Consider the following 24110-nt stretch of genomic DNA (forward strand, 5'->3'; position numbering starts at 1 on the left):
AGCTTTTCCTAATATACTATAACCAAACAGGCCAACTTTAATTGATACAGCAGATATGGCAATCACGTCATGCGCATTTTACCAACCACAGTCCAAAGAATCAAACAATATTATAAATATCAGACTAAAGGTTATAAGAAGATTTAACCTAATTTACAATCTAATTGTCAAAAACTGAAACTGATTCGTTTCAATGGGTGAAAACATTGTCAAGATACCAGACTCATTTCCTGATAGATGTCTCAAACGCATTAGATTTAGTTTAATTTATATATTTATTTATTTTGGAATTAAAGAATTATAATTTTTTTATAACAAAAACAAAACATCAACAAAACACAAGTCCAGGAAGGACATAACTTTTAGTCCCCAGGGCCGAACCGACAGGGCAGGAATCCAGAGAGGAGCAAGGTGGAATTGGAGCCCTGCGGTCGAGACAGAAGCCCACCAGGGCGGCGCAGAAGACCACCACATCCGTGCGGTCGAGACAGATGCCCACCAAGGTGGCACAGAAGACCACCACATCGGTGCGGTCGAGACAGAAGCCCACCAGGGCGGCGCAGAAGACCACCCCATCCGTGCGGTCGAGACAGAAGCCCACCAGGGCGGCGCAGAAGACCACCACATCTGTGCGGTCGAGACAGAAGCCCACCAGGGCGGCGCAGAAGACCACCCCATCTGTGCGGTTGAGACAGAAGCCCACCAGGGCGGCGCAGAAGACCACCCCATCCGTGCGGTCGAGACAGAAGCCCACCAGGGCGGCGCAGAAGACCTCCACATCCGTGCGGTCGAGACAGAAGCCCACCAGGGCGGCGCAGAAGACCTCCACATCCGTACGGTCGAGACAGAAGCCCACCAGGGCGGCGCAGAAGACCACCACATCTTTGCGGTCGAGACAGAAGCCCACCAGGGCGGCGCAGAAGACCACCACATCCGTGCGGTCGAGACAGAAGCCCACCAGGGCGGCGCAGAAGACCACCACATCCATGCGGGCGTGACAGAAGCACACCCGGGCGGCGCAGAAGACCACCGCATCCGTGCGGTCGAGGCAGAGGGCCACCTGGGCGGCGCAGAAGACCACCACATCTGTGCGGTCGAGACAGAAGCCCACCAGGGCGGAGCAGAAGACCACCCCATCTGTGCGGTCGAGACAGAAGCCCACCAGGGTGGCGCAGAAGACCACCACATCCGTGCGGGCGAGACAGAAGCACACCCGGGCGGCGCAGAAGACCTCCCCATCCGTGCGGTCGAGACAGAAGCCCACCAGGGCGGCGCAGAAGACCACCACATCCGTGCGGTCGAGACAGATGCCCACCAAGGTGGCACAGAAGACCACCACATCGGTGCGGTCGAGACAGAAGCCCACCAGGGCGGCGCAGAAGACCACCACATCCGTGCGGTCGAGACAGAAGCCCACCAGGGCGGCGCAGAAGACCACCACATCCATGCGGGCGTGACAGAAGCACACCCGGGCGGCGCAGAAGACCACCGCATCCGTGCGGTCGAGGCAGAGGGCCACCTGGGCGGCGCAGAAGACCACCACATCTGTGCGGTCGAGACAGAAGCCCACCAGGGCGGAGCAGAAGACCACCCCATCTGTGCGGTCGAGACAGAAGCCCACCAGGGTGGCGCAGAAGACCACCACATCCGTGCGGGAAGCCCACCAGGGCGGCGCAGAAGACCACCCCATCTGTGCGGTTGAGACAGAAGCCCACCAGGGCGGCGCAGAAGACCACCCCATCCGTGCGGTCGAGACAGAAGCCCACCAGGGCGGCGCAGAAGACCTCCACATCCGTGCGGTCGAGACAGAAGCCCACCAGGGCGGCGCAGAAGACCTCCACATCCGTACGGTCGAGACAGAAGCCCACCAGGGCGGCGCAGAAGACCACCACATCTTTGCGGTCGAGACAGAAGCCCACCAGGGCGGCGCAGAAGACCACCACATCCGTGCGGTCGAGACAGAAGCCCACCAGGGCGGCGCAGAAGACCACCACATCCATGCGGGCGTGACAGAAGCACACCCGGGCGGCGCAGAAGACCACCGCATCCGTGCGGTCGAGGCAGAGGGCCACCTGGGCGGCGCAGAAGACCACCACATCTGTGCGGTCGAGACAGAAGCCCACCAGGGCGGAGCAGAAGACCACCCCATCTGTGCGGTCGAGACAGAAGCCCACCAGGGTGGCGCAGAAGACCACCACATCCGTGCGGGCAAGACAGAAGCACACCCGGGCGGCGCAGAAGACCTCCCCATCCGTGCGGTCGAGACAGAAGCCCACCAGGGCGGCGCAGAAGACCACCACATCCGTGCGGTCTAGACAGAAGCCCACCAGGGCGGCGCAGAAGACCACCACATCCGTGCGGGCGAGACAGAAGCACACCCGGGCAGTGCAGAAGACCACCACATCCGTGCGGTCGAGGCAGAGGGCCACCTGGGCGGCGCAAAAGACCACCACAGTGGGATTGATGACACAGGAGAGCCAGTCTGGCTAGGCCAGTCTGAAACAGAGAACATGAGCAAGTTAAGGGTGGCCTCCGTGGCCACGACAGGATCAGTCGAGCGCTCAGAGAGTTCGGCCGAGACGTGACAAGACCCTAGAAGTTCAGCCAAGACGAGGAGAGGTGACTCGACTCTGCTCAGGAAGATCAATGGTGACTCGACTCAACTCTGGAGGGTCAACGGGAACCCGACTCGACTCTGAAGGGTCAATGGGAACCCGACTCGACTCTGGAGGGTCAACGGGAGCCTGACTCGACTCTGGAGGGTCAACTGTGGCTGTCATCCTGTGCAGAGGCGCTGGACAAGCAGCCATCTTGTGGCATGACTCTGGACCGGCGCTGGGCCGGCGGTCATCTTGGGCAGTGGAGCTGGGCCGCCGGCCATCTTGTGCTGTGGCGCTGGGCCGGCGGCCATCTTGTGCTGTGGCGCTGGGCTGGCGGCCATCTTGGGCAGTGGTGCTGGGCTGTCGGCCATCTTGTGCTGTGGCACTGGGCGTCCTCTAGTGGGCCCTGGACCTCTAGTTGAAAGTTCAAAAGTGATTAGCAGAAATGTAATTAAAATATTTTTAGTCTTGGAGAGGTAGATCTCATACAATTTCAAAACTGCCACTGACATCCAGCCAGGAGCAGAATAAAAAAAGGCATACAACCCTTGGTCCCTAAATATATCAACCATGCCATCAAATTGACACTAAAAGCATAGACAAAACTGTAATCCATTGCATGGATTTTGATGATCCCAGTGTGACTAACATTATCTGTGGACTATCCATCTGGAGTAGATTCATCCAGCACATGATTTATGAGTTTTGCAGGACTTTGAGCGTCTCCTCTCTCTGCTGTCTCCAGGCTGACCTTCTCCTCCTCTCTAGCAGTGAGCCCTATGGACTGTGCTATATCGAGACTGCAGAGCTTGATGGGTGAGACATTTTCTGTGAAATGTGTTGCGGCGCTAAAATCGCGGGCCTCACTTCCCTTCGGACTGTTCAACTGCTAGTAAAATTGATTTTGTGACTCTATAGCCTGACGTGAACATGAGCGTCTTTCATGCTATTGACTCTTTCCAATAGAGAGACCAACCTGAAGGTGCGCCAAGCCTTGACTGTGACCTCAGACCTCGGGGACGATGTTGCGAAGCTTGCAGACTTTAACGGTAAAGATTTTCTTCAAACACACGATTAGTGCACCATCAACAGGAATGAACTTGAGTCAGCTTGAGTGAACATAAACACTTATTGTATCCGTCAGATTGATCTGTGTGGCTTTGTCTCGTGGGGCCTCTGGTATGCTTGAGCATATCTTTCAGAGCTGTCAAGGAGCGTTTGTAATGAGATTTGTAGTGTTTTCACTTGAATTCCATTAAAGTTAATGTAGAGCATACAGTAGCTGCTGCATGCATGGAATTGGAAAAATAATGTTTATGTCAGTTGCTATGTAGAAGCACTATTGCTAGAGCTTCTATTAGGGGTTAGGGATTTGAACACACTTATCCTACATTGCTTATGCTAGACATGAATGATAGTTCAAATTATGTGGTTTATTAGTCATGTGTTATTACTTTAGTGAGTGGATATGCAATTTTAGCATGGGCAACAATAAAACGGACTGTAAAAATTCCTGTCAAATATCTAAAGAACAGTATATAGAGGCTTTTGGTCGACTTTTTTTTTCGAGTAACCACTTGGAGTCATTGTTATTTCAATACTATCCATATAATATTTTTTTCAAAGAAATTAATTAAAAAAATTAAGAAATGAAATTTGCTGTATTCATTTTATCATTTTTTTTAGTTAACAATTGTTTTATACAAATATTTTATTAAGCTTTAACTTATTTCTATGAAAATGTATTTATTTCAGTTAGTTGCCAAGGTAATATTTCAAATTTGAAACGTTTTATTTATTTATTTGTAATTTTTTTTTGCCTATGTTAATATTTTTACATTTAATTTATATTTGATTTCAGTTTTATTTAATTGTTGAAAACATTTTAGTTTTAGTTGATAAAAACACTACCTGAAACAGCCTAGCAACACCTTAGCAACCATCACAATCCCTCAGAAAATGTAAAAATGTAATGTTATTGCTTTTGTTTTTTAATGTTTTTTATTCATTTTAATTAATTTTTAAGTTTTAGTAATTTTAGCACTTCAACATTAACTTATTTAATTTCAATTAGTTGCCAATGCAACATTTGTAATTTTTATATTTCTATTTTTTATGTTTTTCATGCAATATTTATATTTTATTTTATTTCCGATATATTTCAATTAACAAAAAATATTTGTAATAAATGTAGTTTAAGTTAACAATAACAAACACCTGCAACACCTTAACAACTGCATGTCAACAAAGTTTTTTTGTATAATATTTATAGTTTATCTCTTCATTTATTCGCTTCAATTAACAAAACTTATTAGTAAAGTTCTAGTTTCAGTTACCAATCACAACACTGGAACACCCTAGCAACAACTTAGCGACTGTGTGTCAACACCTTGGAGATCACCCACAACACTGCTTAAAAATATAATTATACTGCTGTTTTTTATGCTTTGTTATATTTTTATAACATTTAAAATAGATCACTCTTCTTGTTGAAATGATGAACTTTCCCACACGGATAATCTTTAGTGAGGTTATTTGCATTTGTATGCGTCATCAGTCTTTTCGGATCGCGTACCAATTAGCGAAAATGTCAGGGTTAGCACACTTAACAATGAAAAGCCGAAGCTATATATAAACCAAAAACACTATTCGCTTCTGAATGAACGTCAGCCTCATCTTCCTGTTACGTGTCTCCCAGGGGAAGTTATCTGTGAGCCGCCCAACAACAAACTGGACAAGTTCACAGGGACTCTATACTGGAAAGATAACAAGTACCCACTGGACAATGAGAAAATGCTCCTGAGAGGCTGCGTTCTCCGTAACACCGAGTGGTGTTTCGGCTTGGTTATCTTCGCAGGTACGTCTCTTCAGTACTCTGTTAATTGTCTTAGAAGAATGGCATTTTCACAGACGATTGATTAGCTGTGTTGTGTAGATGCTCCTCAGAGACTTGTTGAATGGCTCATCTGTAATTAACACTATAAACTATGCCTAACGCACACCATTATTTGTCCTGAGATGAGCTATGTTCTGTGAGTCTTCTGGGTTTTCTGCTTCTCTGTCAGGACTTCAAACCAAGCTGATGCAAAACTGTGGGACGACGAAGTTGAAACGGACCAGCATTGATAAACTGATGAACACCTTAGTTCTGTGGGTGAGTGTGTGAGCGCCATGCTGGGATTGATCGACATGTGGCATCTCACTTACTCATGCTCGCAGACTTTCAAAGGGGCAGTTCATTTTGTTGTTGTAAAAGGTTTTAAGAAGATGAAGTATGATGCAGTATTTCTTGTATATTCCAGATCTTTGGATTTCTCATCTGTATGGGGATCATATTAGCTATTGGAAACACTATTTGGGAGCAGAAAGTAGGCAGCAACTTTTGGGAGTATCTTCAGTGGAAGGAACTTACCATCAATGCAGTCTTCTCTGGCTTCCTGACCTTCTGGTCCTACGTTATCATCCTTAACACTGTCGTACCCATCTCTCTATATGTCAGGTAGGACAGATTACACAGTGTATTAACAAACTAGTTTGATTCAGGAGTCAGAATTTACACTGAACATCAAGCAGCAACCCAATATAATTTTCTCAAAGGGGTCATCAGATACCCATTTTCCACAAGTCACACATTTCCAAATGTCTATAACATACTTTGATTAAAATTTCTCAATAATAGTGTAAAACAACACCCTTTTACCTTGTCAAAACCAGCTTTGTTCACTGCTATCCATTTCGGTGCATGCCCCTTTAAATACTGATGAGTTCTGCTTACTCCTCCCCTCTCTTCCATGGGCTGAACTTTAGCCGTGGAATTTGCTAACTAGCGCATTATTAGAATAGGTGATTATCAAAGATTAAAAAAACTTATATTCACTTCTCCTGGAGGTGAAACTGGTAAACAGCAGTGTTCACCAATAGTCGTGGGTGGGGCCTGTCTGTGTGATGTCACTCTGCCAAGAATCTGAATGGTTTGATTTGAGACAGTGCTCATGATTTGTGAGGATTTTAAAAAAAAATCACTGGGTGGATTTTTATCATTATAGGGTGGTTGTGTACACACTGCTAACACATTGATGTTGAAACACCATGTAAAAGTGAATTTTGCATTTGATGTCCCCTTTAAAAAATGTTGACAAAAATGTCCCTACAATCAAATATTGTATATGTGCTATGTATGGAAGCCCATTTCCACCTCATAAAAAATGCTTTGGTAAATTATAATGGTAACTTAAAAAGTCGAATTTCATGAGAAAAGTCACAAGTTCTACTTTTTATCTCATAATTATGAATTGGCTAATCAAAATCATGAGATAGTCATTATGATATAAAAGTCTATTATGAAAATTGTAATCATTAGATAAAAATTCATAATTGTGACATTAAAAGTCAATTATTAATAAAAAAAAAATTAATAATTATGACTTAAATAATTGTTTAGTAAATCATAATTATGAAATAAGATTCAAAGAACACAGGATAAGATGTTACTATCCTTTGTGCAAGCATTTCCAAGAGTTCATGAACAGAGAGCCTGATGAAATTTGGGGAGCGCATCGTCAGTAGTGTACCTTTGGTTCCTAGGGTGTTTCGGCCTTTCACACTATACACCCTCCCCACAGGCGGCCAGCGACAGGGTGATCAATCCTACGCTTGCCTCCCATACCCAATTAGTCATAGGAGTTGCCTTGTTGTTGATAGCCAACATCCCATGGGACTCTGCATGGCAGGGGCGTCCTCCTCCCTGAGTCAAGCATTCTTGACCGCATACCTCCTGACCCTCTCACTTCGGGGCCCAGCTGGGGTCTTTCCTCTTCATCCAGAGCCACTGACTGCTGCCTTCTGCCGCCTCCGATACAGCTCTGATTGCCGAACGCTGGCTCTGGCCCTTAATTCCCAGGTCTCTAAGCAGTCTGGTTGTAGATGTTGCTACAAAACCTCTGCAGCCCACCTCCACTGGTCGGACTTCTGTGTTCCAGCCATGATGCCGTGCTTCGGCAGCTAGATCGGCATAGCGCAGATGTTTTCGCTCATAAGCCTCATCTACCGAGTCCTCCCAGGGTACTGTGAGCTCAATAATGAAGACCTTCTTTAGCGAAAGGGACCAGAGCACCATGTCAGGTCTTAGGGTGGTGGCTGCGATCTCCGGAGGAAACACAAGTTGCCGACCAATGTCAGCTAGCATTTTCCAGTCGCGGGCCAAGCGCAGCTGGTCTCGCTCTGATGGTGTAGAGCTGCTCTTCTGAGGTTTTGCCCCTTCGCGGACAAAAGTCTTCCGTAAGGGGTGTGATGCTGCTGGGGGTGGTAGGGAGTTGGTGGCAGCTCGCTTGTCCTCCAGGGCAGACGCAAGGTTTTTTAGGACTTGGTTGTGACGCCAAGTGTAGCGTCCTTGGGTGAGGCTTGTTTTACACCCTGTGAGAATGTGCCTGAGGTTGGCTGGCATGGAACAGAGGGCACATTCCGGATCTTCACCATACCATTGGTGAAGATTAACTGGTGTTGGAAGGACGTCATATGTTGCTCTGATGGAAAAGCTCAACCGCTTCGCTTCCATGGCCCACAGATCCTTCCAGCTGATCTTCCTCTTCTCCACACTGTCCCATCGAGTCCATTGTCCCTGTTTGGCAAGAGAGACTGCCTTGGCCCACCTTGCAGCCTCCTCCTGATGGCGTACTTCCTGCACTACCATCATCCGCCGCTCTGGTGCAGTGGCCTTACTCCAAACAGCACGGCTAGTTAGCCCAAGGCCTCCTCTCCCTTGCTGAACATGACCCACAATGTCAGCATGTCTGAGGGCTGCTGTTGCCTCCTGGACTGCCTTTCCTGGCCTCCATTTGCGCCCAGTTGCCAAGGTCGGTGCGTTGTTGCTCACTACTGGGTCTCGAGATTCATTCAGTGTCATCTAAAGCCTGGTTTTTGCACACTTGAATTCCTCTGTTAGACTGGTGAGGGGCAGCTTGAGGACACCATCTCCATAGAGGCCTATGGTGGTAAGGCATCGTGGAACTCCGAGCCACTTCTTTAGGTAGGCTGTGACTCCTCTTTCTATCTTCTCCACTATTGAGATTGGAACCTCATACACTACTAGGGGCCACAACACCCGGGGTAGGAGACCAAACTGCAGACACCAGGCCTTTAACTTTCCAGGTAGCTGGGTGTTGTCGATGGACTGTAGGCTACTACTGATGTCTTTGTGCAGCTGTTGCACCTGGTCTTTGTCCTTCAGGCTTGCATCATACCACCTTCCAAGGCTTTTTACTGGCTGCTCAGACACTGTTGGGATTTGGTCATCTCCGATGAAGAATTTCAGGTCAGTGAGTACTCCCTTCACAATCGAGATGCTGCGTGACTTGGATGGTTTAATCTTCACACGGGCCCAGCTGATGTTCTCCTTGAGTTTTCTGAGCAGTCTCCTGGTGCATGGAACAGTGGTGGTCAGTGTTGTAATGTCGTCCATGTAGGCTCTGAGTGGAGGGAGGCGGAAACCAGAGTCGACTCGCTGTCCACCAGCAACCCATTTTGAGGATCTGATGATAACCTCCATTGCCATTATAAAAGCCAACGGAGAAATGGTACATCCCGCCATTATACCTACATTCAGGCACTGCCATGAGGTGGTGAACTTTGAAGTGGTGAAGCAGAACTGCAGATCCTGGAAGTACGCCTTCACCAGGGTTGTGATGGTGTCCGGTATGTGGAAAAATCTGAAGGCAGACCACAGGAGTTCATGGGGCACAGAGCCAAATGCATTGGCGAGGTCGAGGAAGACTACATGGAGGTCCCTTTTCTCCACTTTGGCCATTTGGATCTGGTGCCAGATCATGCTGGAATGTTCCAAGCAGCCAGAGAACCCTGATATTCCTGCCTTCTGTACAGATGTATCGACGTACGCATTCCTTTGCAGGAACATGGCTATCCTCTGGGCAATGACCCTGAAGAAGATTTTACCCTCGGCATTCAGTAAGGAGATTGGGCGGAATTGACTGATGTTTACTGCATCCTTCTCCTTAGGGATCAAGACCCCGCCTGCCCTACGTCACACTTTGGGTATTATCTTCTTTTGCCAAGCTGTTCTCATAAGCCTCCAGAGGAACCTCAGGACATCTGGTGCATTCTTATACACTTTGTACGGGACTCCATTTGGCTGTTCTTGCACGTCGAACTATGTCTTCCACCTCTTTCCATGTCGGAGGGCTGGTCTCAATATGATGTTCCGGGGGTTCAATGGGTGGGATATCTGATGGGATGGCCAGATGTTCATGTCGCTTTGAGTCAAAGTTTGTTGTTCTTAGGTGCTCCTCTAGGTCTTTCTTTGTTGTTTTTAGAGCGCCACTTTTTTCCTTTGTGAAGAGACTTTTGAGGAACTTGAAGGGATCTTTATAGAATCGAGTTCTAGTTTGCTCTTTCTTCCTTCTGCGTTTCCGTAGGTTCTCTGCTCTACGGAGGGATGCCAACCGGGTTTTGATGTCAGCCTGAAGTGCCTCTATGCCCTCCTTTTCCTCCTCCGAGGCCTTCTTCCACTGTTTCTTAAGCTGTCTCCTTTCTTGAACGAGGCGCTTGAGTTCTTGTTGCCTCCTGGAAACTGGTGGGGTTGGAACCTTTCTCCCGCCTTTTGCCTCTTGCACTCCAAAGCGTTCTGCCCCGTACTCATAAATGATGTCCCCCATCCTCTCCAACTTCTTCTCCACTGTCCCTCGAAGTTTCTCGAGGGTCAAGGTAAGGTCAGTATTCACTGTTTCCCACAACATCTTGTCACTGGTGCCAGGCCACTTCACATACGGTCTGTGCCCTGGTAGTCTCCTCTCGACTGCAGGTCTGGGAGGCTGGGTGAGTTCCACTCCTGTTGTTGGTTCCACCTCAGTTGTTACTTCGGTGCTTGAGTTTACATCCTCCATGACAGTGGTACTGATGCACTGCAAACTATGGTTTGCATCCAGTTGCTGTGCTTCATTCGACTGATTTGATCGCTTTCGCAGAAAGTGATCAATGCGAGGCCTCTGTCTCTCTATACTCAAACACCCCTTCTTCCCCTGGTGGATCCTCAAACCATGGTGTGATGTAACTTTCCTCCAACCACAGACACATACCTGCATCTGTTTGTGGCCCGCTGTTGCAGCGTAACTTGTGACAGTTGCTGTGGTGTTCTCTTGTGCTGTGCTCTCATTACTCGTAGTCGTTTCCAGTCCAGTCGTTACCATGTTGTCAGTCAATGAGTCATCTTCCGCTCCCACTCTCGCAGACTCTAGGGGTATTCTCATATGTTGCCTTTCTGTAGCTAAAACGGGTGTTTCCAACATACTGTGAAGCATGGGAAACTACAGAAATGGGAAGCTAACCCATGACTGTCCCAACCCATGAGGTAAAATTATGAGATAAAATGTCATATGTTTAAATTATTAATTAATTAACTTTGTATCTCATAATTTCACATTTTGACATAATTGTAATTAGGGCTGGGTGATATGACCTAAAATCAAAACCTTGATTAATTGAACACTTTACCTCAATTACGATTATTGAACGATTATTATTATTCATTTTCTATTTTTTTTTTGCATGTATAGTTCATTGAAAAGATTTTTACTATATATATATTCAACTATTAAAGGTGGAATATTTTTTTCTAATGAAAAAGTGCATTTCTTATTTTTGTGATTTTAAAATAATTGAAGAAACACACTATTTATGATTATATGTTGAATATTTTGAACAATTGAAATCAAAGCACACATCTCTTGAAATGATGATGTCTTGTGAAAAAAGTTGCATTTAATTATTTTACTTAAGCATTTAAAATTTTTAACAAACATACATAAGCTTGTTTATGTACTGTATGTACAGATAAGAGCTGGCTACGCTGTAAACAAAAGCCCGCAACGCCTGCTTCCGGTGTCTTCTGATTGGTCCAATGTTTTGAAACTGACGGTGATGAGTGGCGCTGTGTGTAAAAGTTTAGATTCTTTTAATGAGAGTCGCTGCAAAAGACGCGAGCGTTATGGCCAGACACGTCTGTTTAGTGCAGACTACACACATGGGAGTATGTTTTTAAGGAGAAAGTATTAACAGGATTTAAAAAATGAAATAACTGACATGGGAAAATTACGAATTACGTCGGTTAGAAGTTTTGAGTTTTGATTAATAGTCCAGCCCTAATTCCAAACTTCATAATCGACTTTTGTCAAAATGATGACGTTTTATCTCATAATTACATTTTTTGACATTTGTAAGCTTCATAATTGACTTTTGTCATAATTATGAGTTTTATCACGTACTTTTGAATTTCTATGTAATAATTTAAACTTTTTATCTTGCTATGACTTCATTATATGATAATTTAGATTTTTATCTCATAATTATGTCTCATAATTTATTTTCTCATAATAAACTTTTTTGTCACTCTTTATTCTCATAATTATAATTTAGCAAAGCATGATTTTTTTTTCTTATGTGGCTTCTTATGTGCTTCCATTGGTTATAAGCCCTGAACTGCAAGGTAAAATGTGTTAATTGTTAGCTTGCAATTTTTTCATGTGTTGACCTGAGAATATATGGAGAAAGAAATGACAGAGAAGAGAACGTGTATAGAGAGGGGATAGACAACAGTTTTATTACAACACCTTTAATGCAAAAAAACCCAACAACAAAAACAACACTTTTTCTACTTTGCAGTTCAATGTTTTCATAAAACACTAAAAATAAGTCTTAGTCAGTCACATAAAACTTATTTTGTTACAGTGTAGAGGTTTTGCGGCTGGGCCATAGTTACTTTATAAACTGGGACAGACGAATGTACTACAGTCGTAAGGCCACTCCTGCCGAAGCACGGACCACCACCCTCAACGAGGAGCTGGGCCAGGTGGAGTTCATCTTCTCAGACAAAACAGGCACCCTCACCCAAAACATCATGGTGTTTAATAAGTGCTCCATCAATGGGAAGACCTACGGTATGCTTGAACACGTCCCGTTATACCGCCACACTTATGTGGCTATATTTATTGATGGCTATGCTTTTGTTTGTCTAGGTGATGTTTATGATGAGTTTGGGCATAAAGTGGATATTACAGAGGTATGAAACCAATTTTTTTATTTATTATTATATATAAATTTATTACATTACATTATTATTGTCACAATTAAAAAGGCATGCAAATATTATTCTAAAAACAATATTGTTTGTTATATTTTAGGATATGAAAAATAATTCATAAAGGAGACGTTGTCCAGTCTGGTGCAGTATTTAGCTGTCACTCCTGTCTCTGACTCTTGTAGAAAACACCATGTGTAGATTTCTCCTTCAACCCACTGATGGACCGCAAATTCCGTTTCCATGACAGCAGCTTGGTCGAAGCCATCAAGCTGGAAGAGCCTCTGGTGCAGGAATTCTTCCGTCTGTTAGCGCTCTGCCACACCGTCATGCCAGAAGAGAGAAATGAGGGTAAACTGTACCACAAACACATTAAATATCTTAGGCTACATCTACATTAATCCGGATACATTTGAAAACGGCTTTTTCGTTTTAAAACGCTCTCCGTTCACATTAGCGTTTTCCAAAAGTGCCTCATCCACACAGAAATGTCAGAAAACGTTTAATTCGGATTCTGCGCATACGTAAATCCTCAAAAAAGTTCACTGCATATGATACACATGAGTTTCATGCAGTTTTTTTATTTTATTTACGAATATAACTCACCATTCACAAAGGCGTCCAGGTCGCACACACTCACGCTTGTATGTTTGATCTATAACGTAACTGCCCTCATGTTTTGCCGCAAATAGCGATCACGAGTAAATCTTTGCAGGACTGTGATATGAAGAGTATACAAAGTAACACCTCTGTAGCAATAGTGTGAAAGATACAATACCAGTATAAACACAGATATCTATTGGTATAATATGCGTCACATGACTAAATTTGCATCATCGTTTTCAAAAGCCTCCATTTTCACAATCCACACTACGACGCGAAGACGGCGTTTTCAGATTTATCCACTTTGGAGAGCGTTTTCCAAAAGCTACGTTTTCGTTGACTTAGAACGCAGTCTCAGTGTGGACGGAAGGCCAAAACAGAGAGAAAAATATACGTTTTCAAACTAAAACGTGTTAGTGTGGACATGGCCTTCTTATCCCAGTAGCACTTTTGTTGTGAATGGTGCAAAATTATTTGACCAAAATACCTCTGAAATGAATTGTTCAAGGGGAGCTGGTATATCAGGCACAATCTCCGGATGAAGGAGCCCTGGTTACTGCTGCACGCAACTTCGGCTTCGTTTTTCGCTCCAGAACTCCAGAAACCATCACTTTATATGAGATGGGTCAAGCGGTCACCTATCAGCTGCTGGCCATCTTAGACTTCAACAATGTACGGAAGAGAATGAGCGTTATTGGTAGGTTCTGGTCGTCTCTTATTAGTTGTATTATGGGATGTTTTAAGGATTTGCATGTCTGTTCATTTTAAACACAGTCACAGTCTAGTATTTTTATCATACCTTTAATATTTCACAAAAGCTATGAATCATCCCTGACGTATTTCTTTTTATGGGTCTGTATGCATAATTCATTCTTTCATAGAGAGGATTCAGTAGCTGTCCGGTCTGTTGAAACGGTTTTATTGTATATTTATTAGTGCTGTGAAACGATTAATCGCAATTAATCGCATCTAAAATAAAGGTTTTCATTTAAAAAATATGTGTGTGTGAACTGTGTTTTTATTTATTATGTATATATAAATACACACACATGCATTATATATTTTGAAAATATTTACATGTACAGTATATACATTTATATATTTATATTAGTATATTTTATAATATATAAAATATATTTAATATATAAACATATTTTTCTTAAATATATACAGGCATGTGTTTGTATTTATATATACATAATAACTATACATAGTGTGCACTCATATATTATGTATACAAAAACTTTTATTTTGGATGCAATTAATTGTTTGACAGCACTAATACTTAGACATTTATAAGTAGCGCTCTCATTTCCTGTCTCTTCTGCAGTGAGGAACCCAAAGGGGCAGTTAAAGCTTTACTCAAAAGGAGCCGACACAATACTCTTCGACAGGCTGGACCCGTCTAATGAAGAGCTTATGTTTACTACCTCAGAGCACCTTAATGTAAGTCTCTATTGCTAAGCCATTCTGGACTATTAATCAAAACTCATTCTTTTTGGGGGTAAAATCATGTTTTTCCACATGTACTGTGGTAAAACTGGTTATTCGGATGTAATACCTTGGCAGTATCGAGCTTTTTTGTATGTGATACCATGTAAATACCATGTTTTGGGGCGTATGTTATTAGGATGCAGCACCATGGTAATACTGTGTTTTTACCACATGTACTGTGATAATACACTGCTATTTGGACACAGTACTATTGTAAAACCATATTGTTTGGCATTTACCATGGTAATACTTAGTTTTTGGATGTGATAGCATGAAAAGACCATGTTTTAGGCATTTACCATGGAAATACCATGGTTTTGGGCTTTATAATGTAGTACTATCATGTTATTTGGACACAGTAACATTGTAAATCCATGTTATTTAGCATTTATTCTGGAAATCTTTTGTTGTTTCAATATGTACCGGGGTAGTACTATGTTATTTGGTTGCTTTAAAACTATGTTGTTTCAGCATTTAAACCATAATAATACCATTGTTATGAAAGCAGTAACATGGAAAGACCATGTTTTGAGGCATTAACCGTAGCAATATAATTGTATTTGGGCATATACTGTAGTAAAACCATGTGGTCGTGTGGTAAAATATTACTGTCAGGCATTTTATAATGGTAATACAATGTTATTTAGATGATATACCATAGTAAGATGGTGTTTAGAGTAAGATGGTGTTTGACCATGTTTTAGTCAAGTACTATAGTAATGCCGTGTTATTTTATTGCATTACCATGGTAAAAAAAACATTTTGTTGGGCATTCACCATGTTGTTTAGATGTGATTCCATGGTAAGACCATTTTGTAGGGCATTTACAATGGTAATACCAAGTTTGGGCATGTATGATACCATGTTATTTACCATGTATTTGAATGGTAAATAACATTTACCATTACCATTACCTATATTTGAATGCAGTACCATGGTAAATCCATGTTGTTGGATACTTACCATAGTAAAACCGTGGTATTTGAATGCAATACCACAGAAAACCCATGTTTTTTGGCCTTTATCATAATAATACCATGGTAATTTCATGATAGTCTATGTACTTTTTGATGTTTGATGTAAACCTTGGCATATGCCCACTTTGGCCTAATTCAGGTGTCAATGAAAACCTAAAAAAATTATACTTCTAAACAAAACCAGATCATAAGCTTCAAATCCGCAGGTTTTTGTTTTTTCCAAGTCTTTTCATTCTGTTGGTTTGTTCCTTCACTCATTGTCTCAGTTATTGAAGCGCTTGAGAACTGTGACACTTAGAGATGCAGACACACAGCGTTCCACATGATAAATTACAGCAAATGCACACCGCGAGTGTCAGAATGGCACAATCGCTGCAAACAAGTCTAATTTTCTCCTTGGCTAAAAGCTCGGTCTTAGAAGAGATGGGTTTTATTTTATTCAGATTAATTCCATTAAGGTTCTTGTGGATGTTTCAGATGGAAACTACTCAATACAAACACATTTTCTGGCTCCAAGCAGTGTGATTCATTATTGTCCTTGCCAGCACATTATACAGCTACTTCAACAATCTTTGAAGAACACCATGAGATTTTCCTCAGAAAATCATTTTATCTATTAATATAATCAGTGAAATCAAACCACATTTAAAGAAAGAATAACACATCAGACAAGGCTATTGTCTTCAGGTCGAGTGGTCAGTCTAAAAGTAGCTTATAGGCCGTAACTTATTATGAGACTATTATAAGACGATGTCCATCATTCATGTCTCATTTACAGCTTTCTGTGGTTCCTCAAAGAGCAATCATACTGACGTCACTGAAGAAGCTATGCTAGCGGGGTATAAATAGCATGCTTTCAGAAGCTGATGGATAACGACTGCATACAGAAAGTTGATGCTTTCACTGATTAGATCAAAGAACTGTGTAGCACTGAAGAAACTTTTACAGCACTGATTGGGTTTCAATTTTCATGGTGAGAGATAAATGAATTTCCATTGTTTCTGTGACAGGAGTTTGCCGGGGAGGGTTTGAGAACATTAGCGCTGGCGTACAAAGACCTGGATGAAGATGTGTTTGACGAATGGATGAAGAAACTGCTGTTTGCCAGCACGGCACTGGAGAACAGAGAAGAAAAACTCGGGGCTCTGTATGAAGAAATAGAGCAGGGCATGATGGTAAATGTGACTAGGGAAATGACTTAGCACTGATGGTTCCATGAAGAACCTTTAACACCAATGGAACCTTTAGGTTCTTTATAGTTACAAAAGATTTTTAGATCATTAAACTGTTCTTCACACTACGAAAATAATGTTTTTTTTTAAAAACTGATGACAGTTAGGTTTATTGGGGAACCAAAAATGGTTCCTCTATGGCAGGGGTTCCCAAACAGCGATGCTGTTGACAACCATTTATCAAGTTTAAATCTGTTGTAGCATGTAAACAGCAAAAATATGTTAGATAAACTGGGGTGCGTTTCCCAAAAGCATAGTTGCTAACCTGTTAGCAACTTAGTTGGTTGGCAATGGGAAATTGTATTGCAACCAAAAAAGTTGCTAACTTAGTTAGGTTTTGGGAAATACTCCCCTGGTGGATAGTTATTAAACAAATCAGCGAGCTCGAATAGTGAACACATAGTAATGGTTTATTATTTATTTCTTGTTATTTAATTATAAATCAAATTATTATATTTAATTATGACTAGACATTTTTACATATTAAAGGGACACTCTACCCCAAAATTAAATTGTTGTCATTAATCACTTACCCCCATGTCGTTCCAAACCGTAAAAGCTTCGTTCGTCTTTGGAACACAATTTAAGATATTTTGGATGAAAACCAGGAGGTCTGTGACAGTCCCATTGACTGACAAGTAAATAACAGTGTTAAAGTCCAGAAAAGTATGAAAAGCATTGTCAGAATACTCCATCTGCCATCAGTGGTTCAACCGTTACGTTATGAAGCAACAAGAATACATATGTATGCAAAGAAAACAAAAATAACGACTTTATTAAAAAATGTGTCTCCTCTGTGTCACTCCTGTGACAATTTCTTTTTAAGAGTTTAAGATGATTTCCTGTTGGGTTACAGGAAATGTACATTTTTTGCTTTTGAAACAAACATGTCTCTCATTTTCCTGAAGCTGCTTGGTGCTACAGCCATAGAGGACAAACTTCAGGAAGGAGTTCCAGAGACTATCGCCTGTCTGACCTTGGCCAACATCAAGATATGGGTGCTCACCGGGGACAAGCTAGGTAACCAGTGCTAATGAGAACATGTAGGATTCATCGAAGACGGCTCAATCTTAATTGAGACACATTCTAACTGTCACACAACATAATGAAGAATCGTTCCTGTTATGTTTGCAGAGACGGCAATGAACATCGGCTACTCCTGCAACATGCTCAGAGACGACATGAACGAGGTGTTTATAATCTCAGGTCACACCACGCTTGAGGTTCAACAGGAGCTCAGGTAACATTTCACTGTCTTATTTCACGCATAAATCCAGACATATTTGTATTTACAGATTCACCCCAAAAATGTATTCAGTGTAATCCAATTTGGATTGAGCCATTATTTGAGATTTGAAAATAAAATATATTTTTTTGTTTTGTGCACAGGATGGCTAAAGAGAGAATCATGGGACCTGGCAAAGACAAATTCAGCAGTGGCCTTGACATGGAAAAGACAGAACTGTACTCGAGTGACTCTGTCTTTGAAGAGACCATCATTGCAGAGTACGCTTTAATCATCAACGGACACAGTCTGGTAAGGGCTGAGGAGAATTTGACTTAATGACAACAGAACATTTAGTTCAGCATTATCCTTAAAAATAGGGTTTTTTAGGTAGAAAGTGGCTGGAATTGGTTTTGCCTGGATAAATGAGGCCAATGACATCAATTCAAAGCTCTAACGAATGAACTTAATTGAAAGACATCTGCTAGCGCATGCCGAGAGTGTATAGATGGCACTGAATGTAAGGTTTGTGTGTGTTGTTATCTGAAGGCTCATGCCCTGGAGGCAGACCTGGAGCAGATTTTGGTGGACGTGGCGTGTCTGTGTAAGACAGTCATCTGCTGTCGGGTCACTCCGCTGCAGAAAGCTCTGGTGGTCGAGCTCATAAAGAGACACAAAAGAGCCGTCACTCTCGCCATCGGAGACGGAGCCAATGACGTCAGTATGATCAAGAGTAAGACACGACTAATGACCTGCTAATCAATGCCAGATGATCTGTCTCTCCATCCATTCATCATATCCATCCATCCATCATCTTAATGCTCAGTGAGATCTGGTGCTTGTGATGTGTATGCCGTAAGGCTGAAGTATTCAATGTAGATGCACTGCTGATCTAATAGAGTGGTTGCTATAGAAATATGCTGGCCTTTTTGATCTGTAAGGATGTGTGATGCATGTATACTGTCTCTGCTCTCCCCAGCGGCCCACATTGGCGTGGGCATCAGCGGACAGGAGGGGATGCAGGCGGTGTTGGCCTCTGATTATTCCTTCGCTCAGTTTCGCTACCTGCAGCGCCTCCTGCTCGTCCACGGCCGCTGGTCCTACCACCGCATGTGCAACTTCCTCTGCTACTTCTTTTACAAGAACTTCGCCTTCACGCTGGTTCATTTCTGGTACGGATTCCTCTGTGGATTCTCTGCCCAGGTAAAACCTTGTCTTATTTCAGACTGGATGGAATATGCATGTGATTTCAATTTAAGATTATGAATGATATGTTTTTGTCTTTATAGACGGTATACGACCAGTGGTTCATCACACTCTTCAACATTGTCTACACCTCACTTCCTGTTCTGGCTATGGGCCTGTTTGATCAGGTAAGGTCAGTTTTTGGTGCATTGTGTAGCACAATTGCAATCTTTGCCTTTTAACATAAAATCTGTTGATTTTGCAGGATGTGAATGAGCAGTACAGTTTACGCTTTCCAAACCTGTACAGACCTGGGCAACTGAACCAGCTCTTTAACAAGAGGAAGTTCTTCACCTGTACACTGCAGGGGGTCTGTACCTCATTTATCCTCTTCTTTGTCCCATACGGAGCCTTCTTGACCGCTGTCCAGGATGATGGCGCCCTCATCTCTGATCAACAGGCTTTCGCGGTAACCATAGCAACCTCTTTGGTCATTGTGGTCAGTGTCCAGGTGAGGGAATTTAACAACTGTGCCTGTTTACTCAATCCATTCAAATACTTTAGAAACAAAGGACAGTACAGGACATAAGGGTTATGTAAAGTGTTTAACTTGACATTGCAATCTCTCTCCCTTTATATATTTATATATCATTAAAGAAATATAATTTAAGAAATAAAACTGTATAAATATTTTGTAAAAAGGTGCTATAATCATAAAGATTTTGTATATAATTTGGAAAAATAAAATGCAGCAAAAAAAGGAAAATGTACATAATTCTTATGAAAATATTATAATGCAAATAATATTAAAAGGATAGTTCACCCAAAAATGAAAATTACCCCATGATTTACTCCTAGATGTATATGACTTTCTTCTTTCAGACGAATAAAAAAATGCCCTGGATCTTTCAAACTTTATAATACCATTGAATGGGTGATATTTTTCAATAGTCCTAAAGAAGTTCAATAAAGCGCATCCATCATAAAAAGTGCCCCACATGGCTCAGTATGGTTAGTAAAGTCCTTCTGAAGAAAATCAATGAGTTTTTTATCCTTTTTTAAAACTTTTTGGGTAAACTATCCCTTTAATGCTGTATATATATATATATATATATATCGTTTACAAAAAAGAAGCCTAAATTAGTGTTAGGAATATTGAATTTTGTTTCAGATTGGGCTTGACACCAACTACTGGACCGCAGTTAACCACTTCTTTATCTGGGGAAGTCTAGCCGTTTACTTTGCGATCCTTTTCGCAATGCACAGCGACGGCATTTTTACCATATTCCCAAACCAGTTTCCTTTCATAGGTAAGAATGTAAATGGGTTTATAGGTGCACCAAATCTTTTTTTTTATTATTGTTTAGTCAGCTATATTTGTATTTAAATTCATAAAAACAAGACTGACACCTACTGGTGTGGATGCAGCATCACATTTAGATGCCATTGTGAAAACCAGATTCTCAGGCTATTTGTTATCAATGATTATATCAACAACCAAAACTGTCAGATAGAGAGTGCTGCGATGTTTATATATTTTTGAAGGACAACCTGCAAATGCGCATCATTCTAGATCCCTTGACAAATACCTATAGAATAAAAACATGGAAATATCTCGAGCTAGTGTTGACCACAGGCCTTATTTCAAGCATCAAAACCCCTACTGATCTGGGAACAATAAATCATCCCAGAGTTTTTACTGTTATTACTGAAGTTAACCATATTGTGTATGACTGTAGGTACTGCACGTAACTCTCTGAATCAGAAGATTGTGTGGCTGGTCATCCTCCTCACCACTGTCGTGTGTATAATGCCCATGGTGGCTGTCCGGTTCATCAAGACTGATCTCTATCCAACACACACTGACAAGGTTACTACATAAACACTTGCACTGTACAGTGGGAATTACAAATTATTAATACTCCCTTTTACTATTGACTGCAATTAATGTCAAAAGCGTTTTCCCTCCCGTAGGTGCGTTTACTTCAGCAGGCCTCTAGGAGGCAGGGTCCTCAAGAGCAGAACCTCAGGAGAGTCCGCAGGACGAGTTCTCGACGCTCGGCGTACGCTTTCGCCCACCAGCAGGGATACGGAGAACTCATCACCTCCGGCAAGAACATGAAGGTTCCCACATCCTCCACTTCTACATACCCACTGTCCTCGCCCACAAGAGGCACCAGCTTGGTGAAAAACGGCGGGGTGAGCGGCACAACCGATGCGGCAGAGACCAGCAGACCTGGATTTAGGAGGGAAAGTGACCAAAACCAAGAGGTAACTGTGGAAGACTTGGAGGCCAGATAAAGCGTTTTTCTTCCTTTACAAAAGGAAGAGGAATTAGCGCCTGTCTTCAATGTCAGAAAATGATAATGGATTGTGAGCAGACACACTCTAGGCATGACTAGACTATGGGAGGGCTAGACATGCACAGGAGACTCCAAAGAGCTAGCACAGTGAAGCACAGATAACACTCGTTTTCTCAAAGGCATCCGTTTGAATTTGAAAATGAACCTGAGATTCGTTTAGATTTCATTTTGTATTTTCACCTCTTCTGGCACAAATTCAAGTTCAATGTTTTTGTATTTCGAGTTTTAGGAACTTACTTTTATGCCTTTGCATGGAAGCTTGTTTCTGCCACAGGATAAAAGAATAAAAAGGTAATTGTGACTTTTTATGTCACAATTCAGACTTTTTCTTTGTAATTTTGAATTAATTAATCTCACATATATCTCGCAATTGTCAGAAAAATGTCAGAATTTATACAAATGTAAGAAAAGATAAGAAAAGTCGGATTTGTGAGGTTATTTCGCAATTGCAAGAAAAAATTACAAATTGAGATTAAGCCGCAGTTACATTTTTTATATTTAATTCCGACAAAAAAAATCGGAGTAGCAAAATGTAAATCTAGAATTGTGAGAATTATTTTTCCTCGCAATTCTGCATTTATATCTTGCAATTTTAACGTTTTTGTATCTTGAAATTCTGGCTTTTTTCTCAGAATTCTGAGCTTACATCCCACAATTCTGTTTTCTTTTCTCGCAATTGTGAGAAAAAAAAAGTCAGAATTGCAAGATGTTAAGATTTTAGTCAGAATTGTGATATATTGTCTTGCAATTACAGGAAAAAAGTAAAAATTGTGAGATAAAGCAGCAGTTAGCTTTTTATATTTAATTCAATGACACACACACAAACAAAAAAAGAATTGCACAATGTAAACTTAGAATTCGGAGAAAAAGTAGGAATTGTGAGATATAAACTCAAAGTTTCAAGAATAAAAAAAATTATAATATTTTTCATCATCCTCAAGAAAAACAATCTGAATTTAGAATTGTGAGAAAAAGTTAAATATACCTGTTTATCTATTTATTTTTTAATTCCGCTGCGGAAAATGCTTTCTATATGCGAATGATTCAGGCATTGAACCAATACATTCAACTTGAATTTACGTTCAACAAATGACATCATTCTAACAATACTAATAAAGCATAAAGGAGTAAGCATGTACACGTATGTGAAATAATACCTCTTATGTTGTTATAAACACTGATACAGCCAGTAGTTTAGGATTATAAATGCATTGCATATTAAATATGGATATGTTTAAAGACCTGGAAGTTGCCTCACAGATACCTTTACTCAGTTTACTAAAATGCACCCAAATGCATCAACCAAATGCATCCTGGAGGAGTAGTAACACTTAGGAATGCCTGATATCGATGCCGCAGATGCATTGGCTGTAAATCTTACGTTGGCGTTGTAAAGCAAGCTCTAGCTTTTTCACAGATTAAAGGGCTACTCCACCCTAAAATAAAAATGTTGTCATTAATCACTTACCCCCATGTCGTTCCAAACCCGTAAAAGCTTTGTTCGTCTTTGGAACACAATATAAGATATTTTGGATGAAAACCAGGAGGCTTGTGACTGTCCCATTGACTGCCAAGTAAATAACAGTGTCAAGGTCCAGAAAAGTCTGAAAAGCATCATCTGAATACTCCATCTGCCATCAGTGGTTCAACTGTAACGTTATGAAGCGACTATAATACTTTTTGTACATGAAGAAAACAAAAATAACAACTTTATTCAACAATTTGTCTCCTTTGTGTCTCTCCACATCACCATAGCGGCCATTTTGGCAAATCTGAGCTGTACGCAGATGACTTATGCTCTGCACTGTGCCGATGCGTTGCTTACTTTCAAACCAAAGCATAAATACACATAAAAAACTTATCCTTTTGGCATAAGTCATCTGCGTACAGCTCAGATTTGCCAAAATGGCCGCTATGGTGATGTGGAGAGACACAAAGGAGACAAATTGTTGAATAAAGTTGTTATTTTTGTTTTCTTCATGTACAAAAAGTATTATAGTCGCTTCATAACGTTACAGTTGAACCACTGATGGCAGATGGGAGTATTCAGATGATGCTTTTCAGACTTTTCTGGACCTTGACAGTGTAATTTACTTGGCAGTCAATGGGACAGTCACAAGCCCCCTGGTTTTCATCCAAAATATCTTCAATAGTGTTCGAACAAAGACGAACAAAGCTTTTACGGGTTTGGAATGACATGGGGGTAAGAGATTAATGACTAAATTTTTGGGTGGAGTAACCCTTTAAATGGGTTTTAAAAGGTTTTAAAATGCCAGATTTTATTTTATAATATATAAAAAAAAAAACATGAAAGTGTAAAAACATTCCACCCTTGCCAATAATTCAA

The 24110-nt window shown here is 41.7% G+C and overlaps 1 protein-coding gene across 2 annotated transcripts in view; it reads left to right on the forward strand.

Annotated features, from left to right (window-relative positions):
* The window catches only part of atp8b4 (ATPase phospholipid transporting 8B4), a 34535-nt gene extending 11433 nt beyond the window's left edge, over positions 1-23102 (forward strand). For both annotated transcript variants that reach the window (XM_059536038.1, XM_059536039.1), the window contains exons 8-28: positions 3346-3416; positions 3567-3649; positions 5299-5457; positions 5666-5754; positions 5903-6099; positions 12336-12544; positions 12623-12666; positions 12870-13035; positions 13796-13984; positions 14618-14733; positions 16769-16933; positions 17899-18010; positions 18125-18230; positions 18380-18527; positions 18765-18948; positions 19195-19418; positions 19505-19588; positions 19666-19911; positions 20572-20710; positions 21140-21270; positions 21375-23102. In XM_059536038.1, coding sequence (XP_059392021.1) covers positions 3346-3416; positions 3567-3649; positions 5299-5457; positions 5666-5754; positions 5903-6099; positions 12336-12544; positions 12623-12666; positions 12870-13035; positions 13796-13984; positions 14618-14733; positions 16769-16933; positions 17899-18010; positions 18125-18230; positions 18380-18527; positions 18765-18948; positions 19195-19418; positions 19505-19588; positions 19666-19911; positions 20572-20710; positions 21140-21270; positions 21375-21701 — 3189 coding nt within the window. In that variant the 3' untranslated portion in view covers positions 21702-23102. The remainder of the gene's footprint in view (positions 1-3345; positions 3417-3566; positions 3650-5298; positions 5458-5665; positions 5755-5902; positions 6100-12335; positions 12545-12622; positions 12667-12869; positions 13036-13795; positions 13985-14617; positions 14734-16768; positions 16934-17898; positions 18011-18124; positions 18231-18379; positions 18528-18764; positions 18949-19194; positions 19419-19504; positions 19589-19665; positions 19912-20571; positions 20711-21139; positions 21271-21374) is intronic.
* Positions 23103-24110: the final 1008 nt, after the last annotated feature.

The sequence above is a fragment of the Carassius carassius genome, chromosome 43 (assembly GCF_963082965.1).
Source record: "Carassius carassius chromosome 43, fCarCar2.1, whole genome shotgun sequence".
In the NCBI taxonomy this organism is placed as follows: Eukaryota; Metazoa; Chordata; class Actinopteri; order Cypriniformes; family Cyprinidae; genus Carassius; species Carassius carassius.